At 39.1% G+C, this 24,285-nt stretch overlaps 1 protein-coding gene across 2 annotated transcripts in view; it reads right to left on the reverse strand.

Moving 5' to 3' along the window:
* Window positions 1–2,486: 2,486 nt before the first annotated feature.
* ALDH1A2 (aldehyde dehydrogenase 1 family member A2) overlaps window positions 2,487–24,285 on the reverse strand; it is a 55,336-nt gene continuing 33,537 nt past the window's right edge. Inside the window, exons 7-13 of one of the 2 annotated variants that reach the window (XM_009515283.2) lie at window positions 24,135–24,248; window positions 14,861–14,963; window positions 11,724–11,908; window positions 10,813–10,977; window positions 10,239–10,396; window positions 9,375–9,449; window positions 2,487–4,707 (exon numbers count right to left, since the gene is read on the reverse strand). In XM_009515283.2, the coding sequence (XP_009513578.1) occupies window positions 4,635–4,707; window positions 9,375–9,449; window positions 10,239–10,396; window positions 10,813–10,977; window positions 11,724–11,908; window positions 14,861–14,963; window positions 24,135–24,248 (873 nt within the window). In that variant the 3' untranslated portion in view covers window positions 2,487–4,634. The remainder of the gene's footprint in view (window positions 4,708–9,374; window positions 9,450–10,238; window positions 10,397–10,812; window positions 10,978–11,723; window positions 11,909–14,860; window positions 14,964–24,134; window positions 24,249–24,285) is intronic. The other variant, XM_064456509.1, reaches the window with a different exon arrangement.

A 24,285-nucleotide genomic window follows, 5' to 3' on the forward strand; every position in this document is an offset into this window, starting at 1 on the left:
TAATTAACAATTCTTACAAACCAGGGGCATGTAGATGTGCTCTTTCTTTCTCCCCTTCTAACAGTAAAATAAGGGGATTAGGGACATTATGCAACAGCTTTGGTGACTTATCCCAGTTGTACCAAGAGGCAAGTCACCCTTGTGCCTCTACTCACTGTCTTGGAAGAGATGCTCAGTCATACGTGCGTGCACAGCCTCTAGGCCTCAGTCTTAGATAACCAAGGACTTGGCGCTGAGCACCACCCCAGTGTAGCAGCTGCGGCTACAGACAGATTAACCTGCTCTTCACCACTAAAATGACTGAACTTGCGCTGCAGCCAGCTGTAATAATCTTTTGCTTGTGTTAACTTTGAATTCCAGTGTGTCAGTTCCGGTCCTCTGAGAAAAATTAGGCAAGTGCTTATTGAAACCAGCATCCCAGCACTCCACATCGTGCTGTGCAGAAGAGGAAAGTGGGACCCCAGGCCTGTGTAGCAGCATATGCTACCCACACTTTAGTCCCATGAAATTATACCACTACTCTCACATCAGCCTATCAGCCTAATCTATCATTATAAATGGCACAACTTCATGCTCAAGTCCTGCACTTTGCTTCAGAGGTTCCTGAGCTTTCTGGCAGAGCCACACATAGTTCCTTGATACCTGTGCACTGTCAGTGGACACAGAAGATAACAGTGAAGATACAGAAAGAATTAATCAACTATGTGGTTAACAAGGGTGAGAAAGACAGATGTGTTTTACACAGCTGTAGTCTGAATGTGCTGAGAGAAGTCTGTTTGGGAATGCTGATGGCATCTAATAACCACAGACGCTTTTCCTGCTTCCTGATAGATATAGAACTGTGAATATCAGTCATTGTGGTATGAAATTGTTACGAGAAAAATAACTTCCTGTGTTGATGGACTTAGCATGCAGTAGATGGAGGTGTATGGATGTAAACCTAAGGTGGTTGTAAATGCAGCTCTCCAGTGCTCTAGGTGTGACCAGGCAGAGAGCCATAAGCGAACAGTAATGTATTGCTTGTATTTGACTTCCTCTCTAGCTGAATTGGTGCCCTGAATTCAGTGTTATTATTGCTTTTTTCCCAGGATAGAACTGAGAAACTGTAACACACTGTAACATAGTGGCCCTGCATATGCAAGGCAAGCTTTTTCATCCTGGCCTCTGTGGGGAGAAAGAGCGTTCTTTCTAACAGGGCATCAATAAATGTGTGAATGCTATGCAAGTAGTATTAATATCCATCACTTTGCCTGAAGACCACAGAACTGAAATTCTTTTTTGCCTTTCTTCACATCCTTTTCCCAGAAGAAATACACAATTATTTCCAAACTCTCCCTTCACTACACCTGCATACACATTTATTGATACATTTACTTTCACTGTCTGGGGCTCCACGAGGTGCTTATTTACTATGGACTGAACTTTGCTCATTTCATTGGATGACAACAGTACTTGTTTTCAGTGGTTTCAGAACAACCGTCCTTCATTCATTTTGCTTTCAGAAATGCACTCTGTTGCTCATGCCTATGTGACTGCTTGGTGTGATGAGACAGGCTGCAAACAAGTCAGAGAAAGGGAATATGGAAAGTGCTAACTGTCCACTCACAGTCCGATAACAGAACATTGCCCGTGCCACTAGTTAAAAAGAAATGAAACTCTGCTCAATATATTCCTGATACCCTAGACTTTGAGGAACAGTGCTCCTTTTTGAGAATGCAATTTCACTGCTATTTTTAAGTTTTAGTCTCTTTTATCCCATCTGTTTTAGTAAAGTTACTTTATCTATTGCGATTGCCTGTAGAGCATTGATTAAACCAGTAGTATTATTATGTGATGCTGAGGTATAACCACTGCTTGACATACAATGAAGTAGCTTGGCCTTATTAACTGAGTAGTTATTTTATCTAAATAAGCACCATTTCAGAAGAGAAATGCTGTTCCTGGCCATGAAAGTAGCCCTGGAAAAAGGGATTCCTTGAGGGACAGTTGTATAGTACCTGGCCATGTGAATTTTGCTGGCTGTCAAATAATATTCAGTCGATCCTTTTCCCGTTTTAGCATTTTGAAATTAAAGACAAGTAGACTATCACTCCATAAAAGATCTAAGTGTTAATTTAATGATCTCTGTGACCCATCGCCTAAAGAAAAGGCATCATGATTTTTTAAAACACTATCCAAAACTCAAGCTGCGATGCAGCAGTTTGCAAGGGCGCTCCACTGGTTCTGATGATTTCAGACCATCCCCAATAGCTAAACTTTATGACCATAAGGGTGAGGATGAACTTTGGCTATGACCTACATCTGCAATTCACAAGTATTTTTCATACAGCTGCAATAATATTCCAGAAAATATAAGTGGCCTTTTACTTCTTTCACTTTTGCAAATGAAAATAAAGCTACTGTGAGAGCAGATCTTTTGCTAAGAAAATATTTTAAAAAATATTTTTATAGCTCTGTCAACAATAAACGAGTCTCACAGTCTAAAGTCTTTCTCTAAACCTTTTTAATGGAAAAAACTTCATAGAAAATATCCTTTTACTTTTTAATAACATATAACTATATACATGATTAAAAACTGTAACAAAAAGCTGCAGGAACTGGAAGAATGTTTTGTTGGATCCATGCAGATGGTATATTTAAAAAAGGATTTCACAAATCCATGTACATCAAATGGAGCTGCAGTGACAGGGTTGAAAAAAAATGACAACTCTATTATTTACCTGAATGTACTGGGAATAAAGCAGACATACAAAATACACAAAAAGAATACATGAGTACACGGTGTAAATCTTGTTAGCACAGGAAGTTTCTTTTTTAAGTAAATAGGCGAAAAGAAGTAAAATATCCTTTTTCAATTTTTATATTGCAGTTTAAAAGATAACAGCTCTTATTTGCTGTATTCCATTTTACTTCACTCTGACATACACTACAGTAGAAGTATATGGCATTTGCATTTAACAACTCAGGAATATTTTGAGTCATCTCCATGTCTGTGAATGTACGGCCATTTCTGAATAACATAATGTATACATATCACTTTAAAAACATACACAATTTGACATGAGTTAGAAATACAAAATATTGAGAGCCACCATGCTACAAAGTGCTGGATACTCTTGTCCTGATCCAGCAATATGTTTAAGGACACACAAATTCAAATCTAAGAGGAATTCCTCAGAGTAGAGGAAGTTAAGAATGTGCAGAAATTATTTGCTGATCAGGTCTGGAGTTTTCAACAGTGGTAGTACAGACTGCAGCTAGGAAACCTGTTACACCTGAGGCCACAATTCTGTCCTTACACCCCAGATAATGTAGCTACACAGTGTAGATGATTTACTGTACTTTAAAAATAAATTTTCTTAATTCTAAATTAAAACATAAAATGAAACCTTTTTTAAAAAAGTCTGGGGAATCGATGAACTCTGCAGCTGGAAAGAAGAAAGAGATAGTGTTTCATTGGTTAGTTAAAAGTTGGAAGAGATTCTGTAGGCAGCAGGTAATGATGTGACAGGTTTTAAACACCTCACTTCTAAAGGAACTTGCTCATATTTTTGTCCTGAGCCAAAAAAAGATCAGCCATAATTGAAAAGTCAGTATCAGCCAGTAAGCTCAGCTGAAGCTCACAAGCATGGTGAAGATAGCAAGCCATCATTCAGTAAGAAAATAAAGGCAAGATTACTTCTTGTCAGGAGGGCTTTTGCTGGGTTCTTCCTGCTGTAACAAATACTTAATAATTCCCAGTGCAGTCACAGGCAGTTTAGTAGCGAACAAATAAATGGAGTCTTGTTTTAAAAAAAGAAAAAAGGTGAAAAACAACAGTAACCAGAACAACAAAACGAGACAAGCAGTGAAAGCTGAAATAGTCTGTGAAGCCTTGGGATCTGTTCCTGTTCTTATTAACACCCTCCCACCCTGTCTGGCCATGTTCTTTTGGCAGGCAGGTAAAACCTTTCAAGTTCCTGTCAGTGAGGGGGGATGTTTGCCTATAGCAAGACATAAAGTAATTATGAAAATAAGCTTTGAAAACCAAATCGCTGTGGGTCATGAGAGCCAAATCTGACTGAAAAGTATTTGGATGTCATTGTCCATATGACAGTTTGATTCCCTCCCCAGTTTGACCTCTTTTTGTGAGCATGCGAACTGGAAAGTTGCCAATATACCAGTTTTTGGCTTGTTACCATTCAGATACTTGTTTATATTGTTCATTGCTAGCATTTTGAGTAAAACCTGTCTTGTAAAGCTCTAATTGAAACTAGAATGTCAATACAAGGCAGGTCTGTTTGCAAAGGCAACCTGAAAGCAGTGACTTATTTTATTTAAAGAAGAGAGAAATGTGCATATGCATGCATTTGCATTTAACAGTTTTATAGCTAGAACCGTTATTAAATGATGCCCAATAGCAATTTTATCTCTTGTTACAATTTGTTTTATAAAGATGTAACAATTCTCAGGAGACTTTTATGAAAACATGCAGAGCTGGTTTACATTATGTATGCAGTTATGTGCCCAGTATATATGTAGCAACTTAATTTCTTAAATATATAGTGTAACACTTTTTATTCCTGAGTGCTGATCTCCATAAGGAATAGAGAGGGTAGCATCATGTGCTCTTCTGCATGTGGTCCTTTGCCATTTTAGGAGTTCTTCTGAGGGATCTTTATCGTCACAGTTTTAACTTCAGAATATTCTCTCAATCCACATTCACCCCTAAAAAACATATTGCAGCATCAACTTACACCAGACATTAATGCTTTATTGAGCAAAAACCTGCAAAGTGATTCCTTGATAAAGTTAAGATATGACCTAAAATTCTCGGCATAGGTTCTGTTCTACTATGATGTTGTACAGGTTTTCTTTTCGTGCCATCTTTCAGAAAACCTGAAGATGAACTTTGGGTTTAGGTCAAAAGAACAATAGATTGCTCCAGCATTTCATAAGGAGATACAGAACAACTTTAAACCCAGAAATACTCACTGTCCATTGATGGAACTGTTCGGGGTGAATTGGTGTCCTCTGTCCTTTCCAGACCTTGAAAATGTCCAAGCACCAAGACCTACGCCACTGGCCAGTGAAATTACTGCTTATATTTGCATTCAAGAAAGAGAAGGTCCAAACTGAGTACTATGGAAAATGAGCCACTCACACCCCTGGATAAAGATGAACTTAACTCCTAACCCACTGACCTTTTTCCCCTGACAAAATATCCAGCAGCAGAAATCAGCATTTGCATGTACTGTGAAAGAGCATTCAGCTTGCTCAGATTTCCATCAGATTTACATAAAAGACCTCTTTTTGTCTTGGCAAAGCATCTTACATAAGATACTCTATACTGCTAGAAGCTAGCCGCTTACTAGGTCCCAGTAATCTGACACATGGCTCTGAGGGGTACATGTTCTGCTTTGGATAAATTATGCTTATGAAATGGCTGTTTCTGAATGCTGTGTAGATTTTGTTGTAGTCAGCTCTGACCTGGCTTATCTCTTAGACAACTCTGCTGAAGTTTAGAGTGGATATTTCATGGCTTCTTGGGAGTAATGCTTTTTTTTTCTGAAGTATAGGTATTTGCATTTTGCTGTGCATATTTTGAGTTATGGAGATGTGTGTTCTAGTCAAGTCATTAGTTAAGTTCTAATATGTCTGCTGGATGCTGTGTATGTAAAGCAAACAATGTCCCCACCTCAAAACAGGTACAGTCCAAGTCTGGAAGTAGAGTATCTCTTCTAAATGAGCTCATACAAGGATTTTTTTGTACAAGCTCTTACAGACATTTGTTACTCAGTCAAATTCTTATCCCCACCCCTAAAACATATACAATACTGCCCCCTTACTTATATTAAAATCTAAAAAGTGCTGATGTGCATATCATGTTAGCATGTTTACTATTTGACATTACCTTCCCTCTGGATCTCCCTGTGCAGAATTTAATGCCAACTGCACCATAAAGAATATTTTGGGGCAATTCCTCAGAACCTTCTTCTAATAAGTGTCACTTTCAGAATTGAGTGAGGGACCACTGTTCAAAGCAATTAAACCCCTCTGTATACCCCTGGGGTTGCATAGCATACTACTTTCTATTTACCTTTACACTGTAAATTTTACACAACATACAACATTGGGGAAGAACAACTGTAATCTTCCTTTGAAGGTTAATTCATTTGGGCAGAAAGATCAGTATTTACTAGCCCATTTCACTCCACCTGCAGTTCTGAAAACTTTCTGATATGCCTGTTAGCTTAGTAAGCCTTACATGTGCTATAGTGGTTGATAAGTAACTTGGTAGGCATTTTAAGATTTACCAGAGTCTAAGTACATGCAAGGAAATATACTAGCAAAGATTTTTTGACATGTGAAAGATTCCCATTGATTTGCACCACCCCACCCACCCAGCTTTCAGTAGAAAGGTGGATTTGTCTCCAAAGAATGACAAAAACTTTATCTATTTATCAGACTCGGCTAAGCCACAGAACCATTCTCTTATGGATCAGTGAAAGCTGTCACCAGGAGCCGCATGGCACCCAATAAGTAATACTAGTAAGCCTCTCTGTGAGAAAGTTTCTGCTTGATTCAGTAGGGCTGCAGCTTGGCTCCATACACCTGTTGGACACCTTTTTAAAAGTCAATAGATAACCTAGTTAACAGAGTATCCAGCACCTTTATGTATGTTCCAACTGCCATTGGGTTTCTTATCTTGGTCTGGCAAACAAAATTAGATCCATTTATTGTCTGTTTCTTCAGTTCAGGGCCTCAGGGCTTTATGCGTCTGTTTTCTGGCTGAAAGTTTGGAAGTGGACAACTGCGATGAACTCTAAGACAAGTATTTTTCCTAAGTTTAAAAGTTGCCTTTGCTGAATAGGAAGATGGGTTATTCCAGACATTCAGAGCAGAAGAGTCAGTGTGTGTTCAATTAAAGGGCTCGCTTGTCCCCACAGCCTAACACAGGGAAGTAGGGAGCAATAACACCCTGTTCTATGGCCACTTTGGGTCTTCTTGGATTGCAGTTCAGTATCAGGGTGAGATCAAGGGTTTTATCTGTGAAAAGGAAGGAGCTCACGGGTCAAGTTTGCATGATGCTATTCCCTTAGTTGTGTAGGTTTGAGGGAAGGGGAACAAATGGCTTGTCAAAAAGAAATATTACATACTCTCCTCCCTCCCTCAGTCCAAGAGAAAAAAGATAAGGAAAAGAATTAAAATGCCAAGCTGTTCTCCTGCTTGCACTTCTTTTTGGGAATGCAACTATGCAGTGCTGTATCTCAGAGCTATGCAGACAATATGAATTCCAATGACATTAAAGGATACTTCTGAAGTAGAAGGGCACCTCCTTCCCTTGCAGAGATTTGGACAGGGACCAGAATTCTACGGGACTCTATCTAATATAAAATGGCCATATATAGCAATCTAGGAAGTCACCTGATTTTCAGTTACAGGATTTAAATTTTACACCAGTCAGGTAGTTATAAGAAGCTTTAAGGAAGTGTAAATGTAAAAAAATCCCTCTTTTGGACTCCATTAAGAATACAAGAATATTGTAAGTAGCCTTAATGTAAAGAGAAATTAGTTGTATTGTGTACATTAGTTCTGATTCTCTACCAGTATGCACATCCTCTGCTACTTTTTGTGGGAGTGTAAAATAAGTATAGCAGACCTCAACTTTTTGTGTTCATTTTTTTCCCCATGCGTGATAAAAATCTGTAGATTTAAATGCAGGAACAAAACAAGCCACAGATAATATGGTGCTAGCACAGACAGCACAGTGGCACAATTATGATCTGTCTGTAACATAGTATTAGCTTATGTATCGACACTTTCTATTTTTTTAACTGCCTGACTTAACATTATTTATGCTGTAAAACTTCTCCATAAAAACAGGGATCTAAGAAACCATGGTATTTCAGTAAAAAGTATGCAGATATTAATGCAGGGGGGAGGAGGTGAATTAGAAGGTGATATCTGATCAAAGAGGTTCTGAAAGGAGTAGAATAATTACTCAAAAGTAGGTTTTCAGGCATCTTTGTGAGATAGATTGTAAATCCAAACATTTATTCTTTGTGATTATATTTTCAAAGGTGTAGATGGGAATCAAGTATACTACTGTATATTTTTCCATGGGATCTGGGGTCCTGCCTGGTTTCCCCCCCCTTTCAAAAACTCTATGATATCAATATGTGAGTATTTTGTTTGCACAGTCAACCTCCCTGAAGTCAATGGGGTCACTCTTGGGTGTCAAGTTACTCATGTGCTCTATCAAGCTTAGTAGTTTTTGAATATTTTCACAATGATAAGAGTTAGATGAGCTGACATATTTATGCCAGTGTGAGATCACCTCATAACTCATGAATGTGGAGAATAGTATGAATGTGTTATTCAAAGTACTCCCTAATGAGGGAAAATATTTCAGACTACACAGAGCTTGTTTTATAGATCAAGTTGTATACTTCAACATATTTAAAGTTTTAAGGAGTTTGACCTCACTTCAGTTTTACTGCTCAGTGTGCCATTAGCCATAAGCTATTTTGAAAGCTTAGGTGGGACATATCTGGTATACGTGCCTCCTGCACAGAAATTAATTGAATCCTTTTTATGCGTTACCAATCTGGAGCTGATGCAATTGCTAAACTTCCTTGTGTTTGTAATGAGAATTAAAAACTGGTAAGACTTTAAATTAGGTACATGGGACAGTACTGGAGTGTGGAGCTGCATTTCAAAATATTTGGCACTTCATTCTAAATGGAATAAGAAAAGACAGAAAGCTTTGTAATGGAAGGTGGTTTTTTGAAAGGGATGTAAATGCATTTGTCTATCCTTCTCTAGGCCTGATTTCATTTAACATTGTTTATAAGTGGAAGAGATAGATAACATTTTAATAGAATTCAGATGCACCTATATTAATATATGTAGGAGAAAGTAAGGAAAGGAAAAAATAGCAAGAGAGGCAAACTATATGGCAAGACAACTCTGAAACAAGTACTCCAAACCAGTCAACAAGCACACACAGCAGTACCAAAAAGAGAATCTTCCTGCAAATGTGCTGGTTAATATGGCTAAGAAAAACTCTCAGAAAACACAGGTTAGAAGTTCAGAAAAATGCTCAGAAATTTTCAGTTCCTTTCAGAATAAGAAGAGAGTTCCAGTAACTTATCCTGCTATGTCAAAAACAAACCGAAACAAAACACCAAAAAAAACCAAAGGAAAAGAAAATGGTCTTACCATGTAAATCAGTTGTATTTAGAACTGGTAATAATTCTCAGTCATCTTACATTATGCCCTGATCCTCAGATGGGAATACTTCCTGATCTTAATTTGCATGGAAGGATTTACTAATATTTATTTAGTTGTAGAGCTGAAAACAGTTTAGAAGACAGCAGTGTAATACTTACATCTCTCTCCCATTGCCAGACATTTTGAATCCTCCAAAAGGACTTTGGGCATTTAAGGCGTTGTAGCAATTTATCCTGTAACAGGAAGAGGCATTAAGTCCAACTGCTCTGTCAGAGAGGCCTTTGGACAACTCAGGGAGAGGCTGAAACTTAGGGAGCTAAGAACACTGTATATCTTTTAGAAATAACAAACTGGTCGCATGTTGAAAATAAATTATTTATTCTGCTTCTTACTCATAAGGAGAATGGGATTTGGCCTGCTGAGAACTGGAGGAGGGCACGGAAGGCTTGGAAGCAGCTTCAGTAATGAACTGTTAATCTGCTGACAAACCTCAGTGCCAGATTATAACACAGAGCTATTAGATTTGAATTTGTCCTTTTTCTCCCTGATTTCTCCGAGATCTTTAGTTTACCCAGGCTTGGCATACCAAATTGCAAGCTACTAAACTCTAGAAGTGGCATTACCTATTCCTAAGGACTAGAGAGAAGCGGTTTCCCCTCAGTTCCTTCAAGTTGTATAAAGTACTTGATTCCTTGTGCCTTTAGCAGAAAGCTCACTGGATTCATTTGTTCGACAGAAAGGATCCTTTATACTCTGCTTTGTCTGTTTTCAGTAATGCCATTCAGCAGTGTGGCTGCCATGGTAATAGGAAGCAAGGTGCTTTCCAGTTTTCAATAGCATTCTCCTGCAGTAAGCAGAGTCACAACACCTCCCTACAGCTGTTCCATATCTTGGGTAGTGATTCACCACTAGGATGGTCTAGATAAACATTTTTCAGACAAAGGGTGCAAAATTGAGGTGCTGTAATGATAGTGAGTCAAACGCTATCTCCAAGAGCAGGAGTGTGATAACTTCTGCCTTACCAGACTGTCCCAGCCTGCATTGCTGAAGAGACTGTCAGGGCCTTGTTTATGTCATTTGTAAAGACAGCAGCTACCAGCCCAAAATCAGAATTGTTGGCTCTCTCTATAACTTCATCCATAGTTTTAAAACTCAGTATTTCTTGAACAGGCCCAAAAATCTGCAAAAAAGATTAATCATTAATTAATAAACCAGCTCACTCAGAGGCGTTTTATTCCTGTTTTATTTTGCTTTTTAAATTGTCTTCTCTCTCCTGTTGTACTCTTTACGAATTCCCACAGCAACATTTAATAGTGATAATAGCTGTCTCTAAAACTGCCTCAGTGGAATTCGTCCATTCTTCCCTTACCTCTTCTTTGAAGTCTGAGACTGTACAACCAATGACAGAAGTTGAGCTTCTTTACCCAACTGATGCCATCAGTTGCTGTGTGCATAAGGAGCTCTGAAAAGATTTTACTTTTTTAAAAAATATATTGGTAATTTTTACTCTAAAGCTTTTGTCTCAGCAATAAAACAAAAGAAAAAAAAATCATGTTTAGGACATTCTAAAATTTTCTTGCCCGTGTGTGTGAATACCTCCTCCTTGGCAATCCGCATGTCATCTGTTACATTGGAAAACACTGTAGGTTCAATGAAGAAGCCCTTTCTTCCTAGCCCTTTACCCCCACATTCAAGTTTTGCTCCTTCAGTAATGCCGCTCTGAATCAGTTCCAAGATCTTGTTGTATTGTTTTTTATCAATCTGAAAGACAGAAGAAGCCATTTGACTTGCAGACTGTGCGCCTGACAGTCAAGTCAAAATTGCTTTTTTAGGCAAGCCATGTCCTAGTGAGTAGACTCATGCTTATATTCACTACTCTTTGAGCTGGAGATACCAAAGATCTACAGATAGCTCCTGACTGTAACCTAGGGCTCAGTCTTCTTAAGGATGTGTCCCCTTATGTATGTGGCTCAATCCACATTCTTGCTAAGCAATCTGGTTTATAAGCACAAACAAAGCACATCATTATTTTTTTGTCCCAAGTTAACTTCCTGAAAATGGTATAATCCCAGGTGGTTATTAGTGGCAGGAACATTTTCTAAAGACCCATTTCTAATTCTGCCCACCTTTTGCTTAGAATTCCTGTCTCTCTAATGGTCTACAAGCACACTTACGATTGTAGACAATTCTTGAAAGTAAGTGCCCACAGAGACTTCTGAGAGCTTCTCACCGTTTACAGCTGTATCTTGGGGGCTGAAGATGAGAATCTTGCTGTTAAAGCTAGGAGGCAAATTTACTGATATTTAAGATGAGAGATTTTACTTAACAAGAAACAACTCTGAGCTGCACAGATTATCGACTCTATTAGAATTTTAATCTTTAAAACATTTATCATGTCAGCTACCCGGGACTGTGAGTGAGTATGCACTGACTGACCTCCATCCCAGTAGAGTTTAAACAACTCTAGGTACCTTCTGGGCTGTAGACTCAAAGCACTATTGCTTTACCTGTGGACCTTGTTCTGTAGTTGGGTCAAAAGGACTCCCCACAACTCTCCTCTTTGCACGTTCTACGCTTCTTCTAACAAACTCTTCATAGATTGATTCTTCTACATAAATCCGTGAGCCTGCAGTGCAGCATTGACCTTGATTGAAGAAGACCCCTTGGTGAGCTTGTTCCACAGCATAGTCCACTGTAAAAACAAGACATCACATGTTGCTCTGAAACATCATAGACACATCTGCTATTGCACCTATGACTTCAAAGCAGAAATAGGATTTGGTTAAAAAAAAACCACAAAACAGGGACCAAATAAAAACATACTATTGTTGGGTTGGGTCATAAATGAAGATGATTAATTTAATTTTGTGTCATAAGCCCTGTAAAAATGTAAAAAAAGTTTTAAAACATGTATAAAGTTGATTTTCTTTCCGCATTTATTCCACCCTGGTCACAGCTATACTGGAGGGATATTAGGAGCATTACAACTGTTCCACAAACAGTAGATTGCAAGGGACCACTTGGGACTTCAAGCATCATCTAGGTAAAGAAGGGTCTATGGGTAATATATTCCACATGCCATCTCGTGACACAAGCCACAAAGTATTGCTTAATATCACACTGCAAAAATTAAATCAAGACAGTGCTTTAGCAATCTATAGGAGTAGGGTACGCAAGAGCAACTTCACCAATATCTTATATGCCAGCAACATGTAATTTATCAACTAAAACTCTTAAGAGACCCTAGGAAGCAGATTGTGTCCCACATTATAGAAGTCTGTCTGACTGGAGTCAGTAGAGTAGGGGAAAATTTGCCTGTGATCCCAAGTTTGTACTTGGTTTAATACAGCCTATGTGAGAATTACAGCCAAACAAGTACTTGAGAGGATTTCAAGAGGACGGCAAGACGTATTCTTCCCAAAAAGCCAGATTATTTTCTGCAAGACAGAAACATCTTGGCCCATACAGGTGACAGGGTAAGGCTTTAAAACTATAGTTCAATTATAGAACAGTCAGCCCTTGATTCTACTCTAACTTCTTTGGAAGTACAACTAGCACATCCACTATCCAAACAGGAGAGAGGATCCAGTCATATTTAGACATTCACAGCTAAATTCTGCCATTGGGTGTAATAGCTGACTAGACAAGAATATGGAATTCAGCCTTAAACAGTGATGCCCTACAGCACTGTAATACCTCCATTATCAGCTGTAACACTTTGGGACATTGCTTGAAGTATTATGTTTTATGGAGTAAACAAAGCAACAGTGCTCTACTTTCAGTACATCCTAGACAACTCCATCTACAGAAATGTCTTATTCTGCCCACAGCGTGGTCTTGAAAAAATATTATATAGGGTGTTCCCTGGGCCACATTCAAATTTTCCCAGGCAGCTCCATGGAGACTGAAAACACTAGTGGGTAGAACTGATTAACTGATGTTTCTTCCTCTATTGTTAACAGTTTTTCACCATGAGGGGCTCTAACCATTCTGCTTTGTTTCTTTGGTGCACTAAACTTTTAACAGCTTCATCATGCTTTCTGCTAACTTCTGGCTCACAGTGTTCCTCAAACAGAACAAACAGCTCCTTTGGAACGGTGAGCAAATTCTCTGCTGCTCTTAAATAATCAGAGCTTTCAAGTCTGAATCTTAGGCCAATGCTGGTGGTTGTAATAATGGGAAGACCAGAGCGCTTTAGTATGATCTACTGTGGAACAGTCAGTCCTGAAGAAGACTGTGCACTCCTCTGTGCACTGTTATTCCTCTGTTGCCTGCAACTTCTCCCCGGGTCCTCAACCTTATTTGGCAGATACAGCAAGTCATGGATAAACTACAGCCCTGTGTGGCAGCTAGGAGCATTTGTCCTTCCCCTATGGCAGGCCATAATACAGACCTGTCCCCAGCATATATTACTCTACTAAAAGTGTTCAGGTGATCCAGTCTAAATTAGAAGGTTAGGGACATTTGAGATGTGGTGATTCCTGTTAGGAGATGGAGATGAGTAACTGGGGTAGAAGGCTGTAACATCTGCATCTGGCTGCAGCTGCCAAGAGCCTTCTTAGTTTAGTGGGACGACTGTGGCTACAATTTAGACCCTCCAACTTGGTAAAACATTTTCATGTAGAAAAGATGCTGAAAGGTCTTACGCTTTCCCTAGCCCTTCAGACATTGGTAAGTTTTGAAAACGGCTGTAGGATTGTAACCTTGTAATTCATGCTATTCAGAATCACTCTTCTATTCACTCTCCCTTTTTAAACTAAGACCAATTCCTTATATGTTTGTTTATTTGGGGTTACAAAGTTCTCAGAAAATGCACTGAGTACAGTGTGCCTGCAAAGAGCCTGAAACAATAGCTCAAAGCAAGGTGTGAACTGTCCCATTCATCTTAATGGGGTGTTAACTTCAAAACCTCCTGCTGACAACTTAGATATCAACATTTTTAACTATTTCATTGCTGATCATTTAAGCAGAAACTTCCAGTTTGTGTTTTTGTCCTTTCCTAAACAGCTGTCCTGTACCTTCCCAGGGGCCAAAAATCTCAGCTGCACAACATCATCCATCTGCCAAAATTTTCAGCTCCCTGCTGACAGTTGCAATGAGGATATTTCAATACGCAATTCTTCAACTGTGAATATTTTAAAAATTGAATAATCTCCATTTATACCTACTATCAAAACAGCTTAACAAAGGAATACTGCACTACTATCAAAACAGCTTAACAAAGGAATACTGCACTGACTAGATTAGCAACTCACATGTAAAGCCCTCCCTTTTTATAATTGTTGTGAAGCAAAAAAAATCACAGAATTTCCAGAATTAAAGCAATGAACCACATTGCTACAGAGTTTAGGATGACAAATGTATATAGGACGATGACTGAATAACACTGTTTCTATATGCCTATATGCAACTTTTTTCTGTTTTCTTGTTGTCTATGACTCTGTGAGTTCAAACTTGTCTCTATAAAAAATATCACACCTCAGGCTGCTTCCGTAAGATTAAAAAGTGTAAATAGATAAATATATACAGCTATACTGGTCCATTTCACTTTGTATGAAAGATATGCCCTAAAACACACACACGCACAAAAAAAAAGACACCACACAAACATGTTTTAAGAAGAAATATGGAAGTGCTGACTTACAATCAGCATCTGCAAAAATAATGTTTGGGCTTTTCCCACCCAGCTCCAGTGTAACTCTCTTCAAATTACTCCTTCCAGCTGCTTCTTGGATCAGCTTCCCAACCTGAAAGGAAATGGAGACACGTTTTACAGGGGATGTAGTCATACAGTTCACTTTAACAGCCAATGTTGGCTATCACTGGAACAGAGCTTTAAATAACCCAGCAGGTTCTTCAATCCAAACAGATTCTCATCAGCAGCGGACAGCTTTCCGGGTTTTTTTTCTAGAAATAGGGGATAAGGCACAGCACAAAGTGTTTGCACCCTTCACCCATTTGTATCTATGCTAAAATGGCTTGGGGCTTTCTTTTAAGGTGCTTTAGGAGGGCTAAATTAAAAATCTGAAGTTGACATAACTAGAAACTAGTGGCATGTTCACAAGGTTTTAAATACTGTTATGAAGAGGTTTAGTTATGTAATTTTTAGTGGAAAAAATACATCTGGTATCTGAGTATGTATAATGTGTGTATTAAGCTTACTACTATTCATTATTAATAGCTGCTATCATACTTCTTTATCAAAGTCTAGGTGTTAATTACCCCAGATGATCGCTGCTTTTAGAATTTATTCTACTCTTACTACTTAGAGTTACTAAACTGCTAGCCAACCTTTTTGTAGGAGGGCATTTGTTCTCCTCAAAATACAGTTTTCAGTGCCCAAAGGTTTAAGTAATTTGACCATGAAATCATGATCCAGAATATGTCAAATTCTGATGAAATCATCAGCCTTTTCTGCAGGATTAACTGCACATAGCAGAATACCGAGCAGGGCAAGAAGTTACAAAAGGACCATCCAAGACCTGGCCCTCAGCTGCACCACAGATAATCTTAATATGGTCTGAGGAGGTGAAAAGCACCTCCAAAATGTCTTTGTAGATTGTGGGGGTCAGCTGGAGCAGAATGCAGCCCTGTGGCTGCAGCAACCACAAATTGCAGATCTCACCAAGGAACATGAGGGTACATTAAATGGACAGAATGTGTTTCCACATCAGTACAGGTGGAGAGGCAGCTGTGCTTCCTGGAAGTTCTCCCCTCCCTGGATCAATGAATCCAAAATAGACCAGATTTTATTGCTTTCTTTTAACTGGGACATGTTTTAAGGTCACACAGGAAATTAGATATGAAGTGAGATAGGAGTGAGTCCAGAGCTGGACTTTTTCTCCACATAGTACTGGTCTCTAGCTATTTTCTAAGGTCAGGTGAGTGAGATTTCCTGCAGTAACGGGTTAATGGATGAGAAGCTGAACCTCTTAGAGAACTGAAGGCAGTCTGCTGGAGAAAGTTAAGTCAGCACTGGAGTAATCAGAAAGCAAATGAAACAGAAAACAGGGCCCCCACAGAAAAAAAAAAACAAAGCAAAAACCCTACAGGATAATGAAGGAATTGTCAACTGCTTTGTCATTAACTGTTTATCTGGTGATACCACAGTGGCATGTGATTGAGGTTATTTATTTTTTTTAAAAAATTAGCTTCTTTTCTTTACCCCTGAATTGATGGAATGGAGTGTTGACATTATAAAGAAAATCCTTGCATATCCCCTTAATTGGAGCTGATTTTATTGCTGTGTTTGACTGACAGCCAGAAGTGAACATGAAAAAGAAGGACCCTTTCTGCCCTCCACCCCCACCACATACATCAAGCATGTCATCTGGAAATTCCAATCTCTCAAACTGTGCTGAAAATGTACACTGGAAACCAATGAGAGTTCTGTGTTTACAGCCAGTGCCAGCCAATGCCATTCACACCCTCCCTGCTTTGAACCTCCCTCTCTCAAAGAACAACCACCACTTATTTCTCCTCAAAAAATTCACAAAAAGCAGAACAGACTAAGGAAGCCAGACCAATGTGTCCAGGCCACCATCTTTCCACCTTCCATTCTACCACTTCAATGTCAAAACTCTTTTGTCCATGTAAGTAAAGGTTTTGAAAGGGTTCTATGCAAACAAGCGATTGGCAAATAGACAAGTACAAGTATTACGCATATGGCAATTATTAAAGTCTAAAGGGCTTGGAGACAATGGTGTTAATTTGGAAAAGTATGGTCCAAAGTATTTTTAATACAGGGGGGTTGTTGTCACATTTCCAAGTATAAACTTAACAGACAGCTTCACTGTGTCCCTCCCGTTAGAAATCAGTGCAGACATCAGGATAGCAGGGCTCATGCTACTCAGCATTTGTTCACTGTGCTCCTATTGTGCCCTAGGCACTTACAGGTTGAGAAAAGTATTACGGAAGGCACCAGCACTGTGATTATTTAGTGACCTTTTGTGACTGAACCTCTCTTTATGGAGAAAGACAGCGTGAAACAGATAAGTGATAGTGTTGCAACCTGTATGGTCTTTCAGTACATGCTTCCTGTGGTGACTCTCAGCTATTATCTGTGAGCTCCCAATAGGCAGTACAGCCTTGCAAGGGAACACTGGAAGAGAGAACTCCCCCACAGATAATGGAGCTGTGCGATTATTCAGCAGGAATGTTGGCAGAGAAAGCTCTGACTCCCCATCCTTGTTTTGAATAGGCTTCAAGATTGATATCAAGAGTATCCCTGGATAGCCTGTGAAGTACCATAACCTCGTAAGCTGTGTGGAGGGTTAGGCAGATGTAATTTGGCCCATCTCAAAGAAAACAATTTGTTATTCAGAACAACAACAACAAGATTAAAGAAGCATTCTGCGGCACCCTTCTGCAAAAAAGCTGTTAGAAGAACAGTCCTGGTAGGGTCTGTTTCTGCACTGTGGACTGTATGACATGAGGCATTGAGAGTGTATCATGATATAAAATATTTGATTGTAGCTTATTTATGCCTTCTGTATTTGGAAGTTTAATGTCGTTTTCAACAAGAGGCTTATGCAGCCACATTTTAAATACTTCGTGCAGAAATTCAAAAAAGTCTGATGCCTTTCATGTTCTGTCAATCTTCTGTTTTCAGACAGAAATCAATGTTTCTAAAAGGTACAGGTGGGTTTGCCTGTTACTGTTAAAGCACTGGAAGTCTCACAAGTCAAAAGCAAACCTGCAAGGTTTGTGATACTTCCTCTACAGCTCCATCAGAATGGCTGGCTTCTCCTCTGCTCTGAACCTTTCTTTGATTGCAGATACACATTAAGTCATCAGGGAACACCTGAATGTAGGGGAACAGCAGTCTAGCTGAACAGCAGGTAGTTGTCTCACACCCTGCCACAAACGAGACTGTGAAGGTAAGACTGCACAGGAAGCTACGTACATTAAAAGATTCCATGAACAGTGCAAAATTGATAGAGGAGACATCCATCTTCAGTTATTTAGGCATTTTATGTAACTGGGCTGACCATCTTCGCTACTATACCTCTTTTGGGATATTGAGAGAATATTTGACAAACAGTAAGTGTTTTACATTACAAGAGATTGAATAAGTTTTGGGGGGATGGTATGATCAGATAGAAATCTCCAGTGTTTTCTGGAATTGCAGTTTTCTCTCTCCAGCTATTGAGGCACTGGATGTGAGTGTTTTGGCAAAACCTTGAAACCCATGCTGCTGCTTACTTAAGTCTGTCTGATTTTTTTTTTTTTTAATTCCAGATTGTATGCAAAATCTTTGAGAAATGTTTTAGGACTGCATGGCATGTTCAGGGTGTGTCTCCAGCAAAGGCAAGTGAGTTCTGAAATATTGCCATTAAGAAGAGTAGCTTTATTTGACTGTGCAATGCTCTGTGTGAGGAGCAGCCCTGAAAAGAGCATAGTGAAAAGTAGCACCAGTAAAAAGGCAATACCAAAGAAAAATTTCTGGAGAGACTCCTAAGCTATAAATGTCTCACTTGCTCCTTGGGTTAAATCCTGGCCCCACAGAATTCTGTGGCTAAATTCTTGTTAACTTTGACAGGGCTGATACACCACTCTATTTGTTGGAGTTTTAAGAAGGTGAATCCTTTTGACATGTAGCTTTTATAAGCAACAAGGCACAACAGCTGTCCAAGGACAGCTCCCTAAATTCTATGAAAAACACCAGGGAAGGAAAAGGGAAAGAACTACTTTTCATTCAGGAGGCACAAGCTGCCCACAATATCAAAAAGATTCAGCAGAAGCAGGAATGAATGATAATATAGCCTACCTAAATCCTCCTTATATTGAACAGGGCATGTGTGTAGCACGGTAAGCTAACAGACTTCTCAGAATAGGTTAAATCACCTTTAGGGTTCTTGTTGCTAAAGTAGAAAATGCCAGGATGTAATTCTTCAAGATATCCAAAACCAGCAAGAGACTCTGTGATCCACGAGAGCTGACAAAACTCATTGCTCATGCAGTAGGTAGACATTCTGTCTACATCATGCATTATGACATTCATCTCACTTCGGAAATGAAAGGAGAATCCTGCTGAGTAAATTAGCATCAGTGGTAATACAGCTGTTAGCTACAAACATTTGTTTGGCATGAATCAATCTCGACTCTCCTGTAGTTTGCTTTGATGGCCTCTCTAGTATCTTGTTGACTAATGATGAGATCATGGTTTGTTAATCTAAGCGCATAAAGAAAACATTCTGCCAAGCACAATGCAGACTCTTTTGCTGGGGTTTATTGCAGTTGTTTATAGACCTTTTGTTTACACAGGCATCCAAACCAATTTGTTGGATATTTATTTGGGTTACTCTACAGACTGCATGAGCACAGACCTGAACCCTATCTTTAATCTGTCTGCATTTTAATGGGTCATAGTTTGATCAAAGTAGAAACCAGCCATTTAGGATACATTTCTTGTTGGCATGGGCTTCAAATGTTTTGTGTGTTATCTGTAATTCACATCTTGAGAGCATTTAAGAACTGGAGAGAGTCGCAGGCCACTCTGATTTGGAGGTAACACATTTGGTTTTGAACAGAAGTTATTAGAACTCATTAAAATTTTGCAACAAGCAAAATACAAATTTTAATCCAGCTAGTGCTTTAAATACACATATTTTTAGATTTATAACTTCTTGCTCTCCAAAATCATCTCTCATCTTAAGCCCAGAATGTACTGCACCCAACTATTCTATGTGCACCAGGAACTTACAGGTACACAGTTCCCATTGAAATGGAACACACATATACAGATATCACCAGACAGTTCACAGCACTCAAAATGGCTGTATTTGCAAAGCCTGTAACTGAATTCACAGATTTGAGTGGAAATAAGGGCAAATGATCAGCTTCTGATGGCTGCTTTTCTCTGCTATTTGAAGACCTCTCACTTTTGCTACTTAGCAAAAGTTCTTTCAGAAAATAAGAAGGTAATATGAAGAACCTCTCTGCTTTTCTGGTATGTGTAAAAAATGTCCTCTCATCAGCAATTGTCCTGGAAATAAATAAGGTCCACTGTTCATTTAACTGGGGAAGAGACTTGCATAATCTCTCCTGTACTTCTGTTGCAGCCCAACAGCAGACATGTGGGCAAACCAGACATCCTGAGTTTGGATCTGTTCTTAGGCTCAGAAGATATAAATGACTAATTTTTATTTTAATTAAAAAGTTGCTAGTACTTTTTCAGAAGAAACTCAAATAGACAGGAATACATGGAACAGTGAAGAAGCTGAGGCAGAGAGGGGTAGAGTAAAAAGGAAAGGCATGTATAGTGAACAACTGGGATAGTGTGGGAGATGATAGCTGAGCTTTACAGAACTACTCCCAAGGTCCTGGTGAGTGAGAGTTTCACCCTACAGCTAGGGACCAGAAAGATCAAGGAGAAATACAGTATTATGTAATGAGATATTTAAATTGGTTATGGGCTTTCAAGGGAAGGTAGGAAAGAGATAGGAGCAAGTGTTGACATGGTCAGATTGGCTGGAAGAAAGATTGGTTTTGGCAGTTTAAGTTTCATCTGATTGTGGAAGATGAGGAAAAAGCGTGTCACTGTAGCCTGAGAGGAGGTTGCCATAATTAAGCAGGATCGTGGATTAGTCCTGGTTCACTAAAAACAACACAGTAAAAATAAACACTTTTGTTAAAATGCTCATTCCAAACAAGCTGCCGAAGAGTATGAACCACAGCAAGCAGAGAAGCCAAGAAAGCTGCTGGAATCTAAGGCGGCACAATATTTTTAGGCTTGCTTTCATACTCAGTATGATTTTCTGTCTTTCAGTGTGACAGTTGTCAAAGTGAAATTTGTAGCCTCCTGGGTGTCTGCAGAACCCTTCCTAGGGAGCTGTAGAAGGAAGAGTTTTGAGAGCCATGCACTAGGACACTGGGAGAGGAGGTAATCCACGGCAGGATGTTTCATAAGAAGCAGGCAGGCTAAGGGATGAAAGAGTTGGCAGATTACTTTTTTAATGTGCATGAGCTAGCCCATAAATAAGGGGTCAGAAGGAAAGAGGGAGAGACATGGAATCAGTGATGGTACCACAGAAAAAGAGCTCTCTATGATTTTTCACATATTATTTGGGGGGGAGAGTGTGAAAAGTAAATAGTAGTACTTAAAACAATTTTCAAACCTTTAGAGAATCTAAGAAATAGGAAAGAAACAGGGAGTGCAAACTGGACCAGCAGCAGAAATTAGAAATCGGTATCATAAATTAGAAGTAATTTCTGTGTTGTCATTCCAGAGGAATGGGCTTGAGGCCTCACGATAGTCAGGAGTTTCAAGAAGTACTGGACTAATGCATGGCTGACAAGGTCATTGGTTGCTATTGAATACAATTGCCCACATGCACCTTGGGGCTCAGGAAGTCTTTAAATTGTTGATTACCGTAAGCTGTGAGGCTACAGCAAGGAAATGATCACTCCACACATGCTCCCATCTTCTATAAGCATCTGTTACTGGTCATGTTGCAAGATAAGGTGCAAGGCTGGATGGATCTTTGGTGTGGCTATGTCAGGTTTTATTGACTTAAGGTCATGAACTTGGCCTTTTGGCTGATATTTCTATGGATTGGGTTTTACAAATTTTGGAAAACATTAGCATTAAATTTTTTGTAGGAAGTGCAGCCTATGTTCAGCCTTTAAAAAAAACTTTGCAGGAAATAGATAATAATAACCCGGGTTTTGTGATTTTTACAGGCAAATGGGGAGTTTTCATTAGCTGTAAGTATATACTTCAAAGGCAAAAAATTTATATTTTTTTCAAAAAGAACCTCATGATGAAAACTTGAGAAAAACCTGTGCTTTGGACATTTACATTTGAAGATCTTGGCTTTTGTACTGATAGGTTTTATCATTAACTTGCTCGAGTTGAAAGTACTAACTGCCTTAACTAGCAGCTGGATAAAATGGGGGAACGGAAGTTAATATTGTGGCGTTCATATATCTGATGGCTATCGGAAATCCACATCACTGGAGTGTTCAGTTGATATGCCTCAGGCAAGACCAGAAAGACAAAATATTTCCATTATTAATTCATTAGAAATTGAAATCTGTTTTGGAGAAGTCAAAGACTCTATAGTACAGCTCACATCACAGCATTGTGTTTGAATGTTACAATGTTGACTTGCTGTTACAAAAATTCAGTGTTACAGGAAATCAGAAACAATATGGAATAGTTTACACTAACTCTGCATTAAAACGTTCCATCTGTTTTTGCTTTAGGTTCTTAGAGAATTGCTTTTTCATCTCTGTAATGCTTTTCACTTCCTATTAGAAAGGCTTTTAAAGGTAGGCACCAAGTTAGTACAAAAACCACAGCTTTTGAGTTTAAACACCTATTAAAACTAAAGCTGTCTGGAACTACAGTAAAAATTTATTTTGGCTACAAAAGACAACTTTGAAACCTAACCCATCTGTATTTCTCCTCATCCAAATAGTGCAACATCCTGTATAATAGAATATTTATCTTAAACAGAGACCACATATCTTTATGAAAAAAATTGTTTCAGCTTTATTTATGGGGGGTAATCAGCTCATATGAAAGTTCTCAATATTCCAGGATACTAATATAAATTGGTTACAGGACATGTAATGACTAGAGTAATTCACAGAATAATCTGAAATCTGATGTTGTCATTGACTTAGAATGTAACCTGTGTATATTATATTCTAAAATTGCCACAAAAATTCATGTACAGGCATCTAGTAATTGCAGAACAACTGTGTGTGTACAAATTAGGCATATGACTGTATCTACATTTTACTGATAATTTTAGGCTCGCGTATGGCAACTTCCAAACTAAATTCCAGGATAATTCCATCAGAGTAATTTATTTGAAGTAACGGAGCAGGTCTCTGCAATCCCTGGGCCCACCAGGGAGATACCCACACATATCTAGTAGGGCTGCTTGGTCAGTGAATTTATCAACTCAAACACTCACTGTGAAGAGTAGTATCCCTGGGGTGCATAAAAACTCCCACTGCCACAAGTGGGAGTCAGACATATCAAAGAGAGGCTGGATCCCTGGGGTTTAGCTCCCTCCATACAATAGTTTGTCAGATTTTGAATTGAAAAGGGCTGGGTTTAGCACTCTCCAAATATAACCAGCCCTGAAACTCCCACTGAGATTCCTTTCTGTCTGCCTTCAGACGATGAGATAAGGCCCCTTCCCCTGTGACTTCAGTCTGGAGTACCTCTATCATCCCCATCCCAAACCTGTTAACAGCCAGCTTTGCACGTATTTGAGAGCAAGACATGATCTGAGTTTTGAGGGATTTGTTACTCTTTTCTGTAGATTACAGCCTTCATCTTCAGACCAAACCTCCTCTGTAACATCGGCATCATAGACTTGTAACAAGACATTTTGGCATCCAGGAGACAACTGACTCCATCTTCTGGCCAGCTTCCTTCCATCATATTGGCAACATACATACACCTTGGACAATCTCCTTTTTTCCCTGCACTCCTTCCTTTTTAGACCTCCTCCTCATCCTCAATACACTTGAATGCAGCACCAAAGTTGAAGTACATTTGCCCCAATTTGCCCCCTTCCTCTCCCCTTTTCCCCAAGTACACCAAGATACACAAATTATGGATGCTAAAGCAGCATTTATGTGTGCTGTGATAGACACAGGATGTTCTGCCTACTTGCCTGTGATTCACATCCTCATAAGCCCACAGGAAATCCCAACAATATTTTTCCAGGCATATCTCCTGTGCTGAGGTGCCGAGCACAGCAGGGGCCAGAGGAAGGGAACCATTTCTGCTTTGGAAGTACTGTGGTACATAAGTGTAGCTGAGAAGGACAGACCACTGTTATTTAGATGTAGCTTTTACTCAGTGACAGCGAGAAATGTAGCACAAGCATTTAATACTATTTCTGTAAGTTTTTGCTCATATTTTACAGTAGCATATCCTGGAATCCTCTTACCTCAGTGGATCCAGTAAAAGCAATTTTATCAATGCCAACATGAGATGCTATGGCTGCACCAACAATTGGACCAAATCCTGGCAAAATATTGACAACTCCTGGTGGAAAGCCAGCCTGTTAAAATAGGAATGAATTAAGGGAAGCATGATTT

Source organism: Phalacrocorax carbo, chromosome 7 (assembly GCF_963921805.1).
Source record: "Phalacrocorax carbo chromosome 7, bPhaCar2.1, whole genome shotgun sequence".
Taxonomy (NCBI): Eukaryota; Metazoa; Chordata; class Aves; order Suliformes; family Phalacrocoracidae; genus Phalacrocorax; species Phalacrocorax carbo.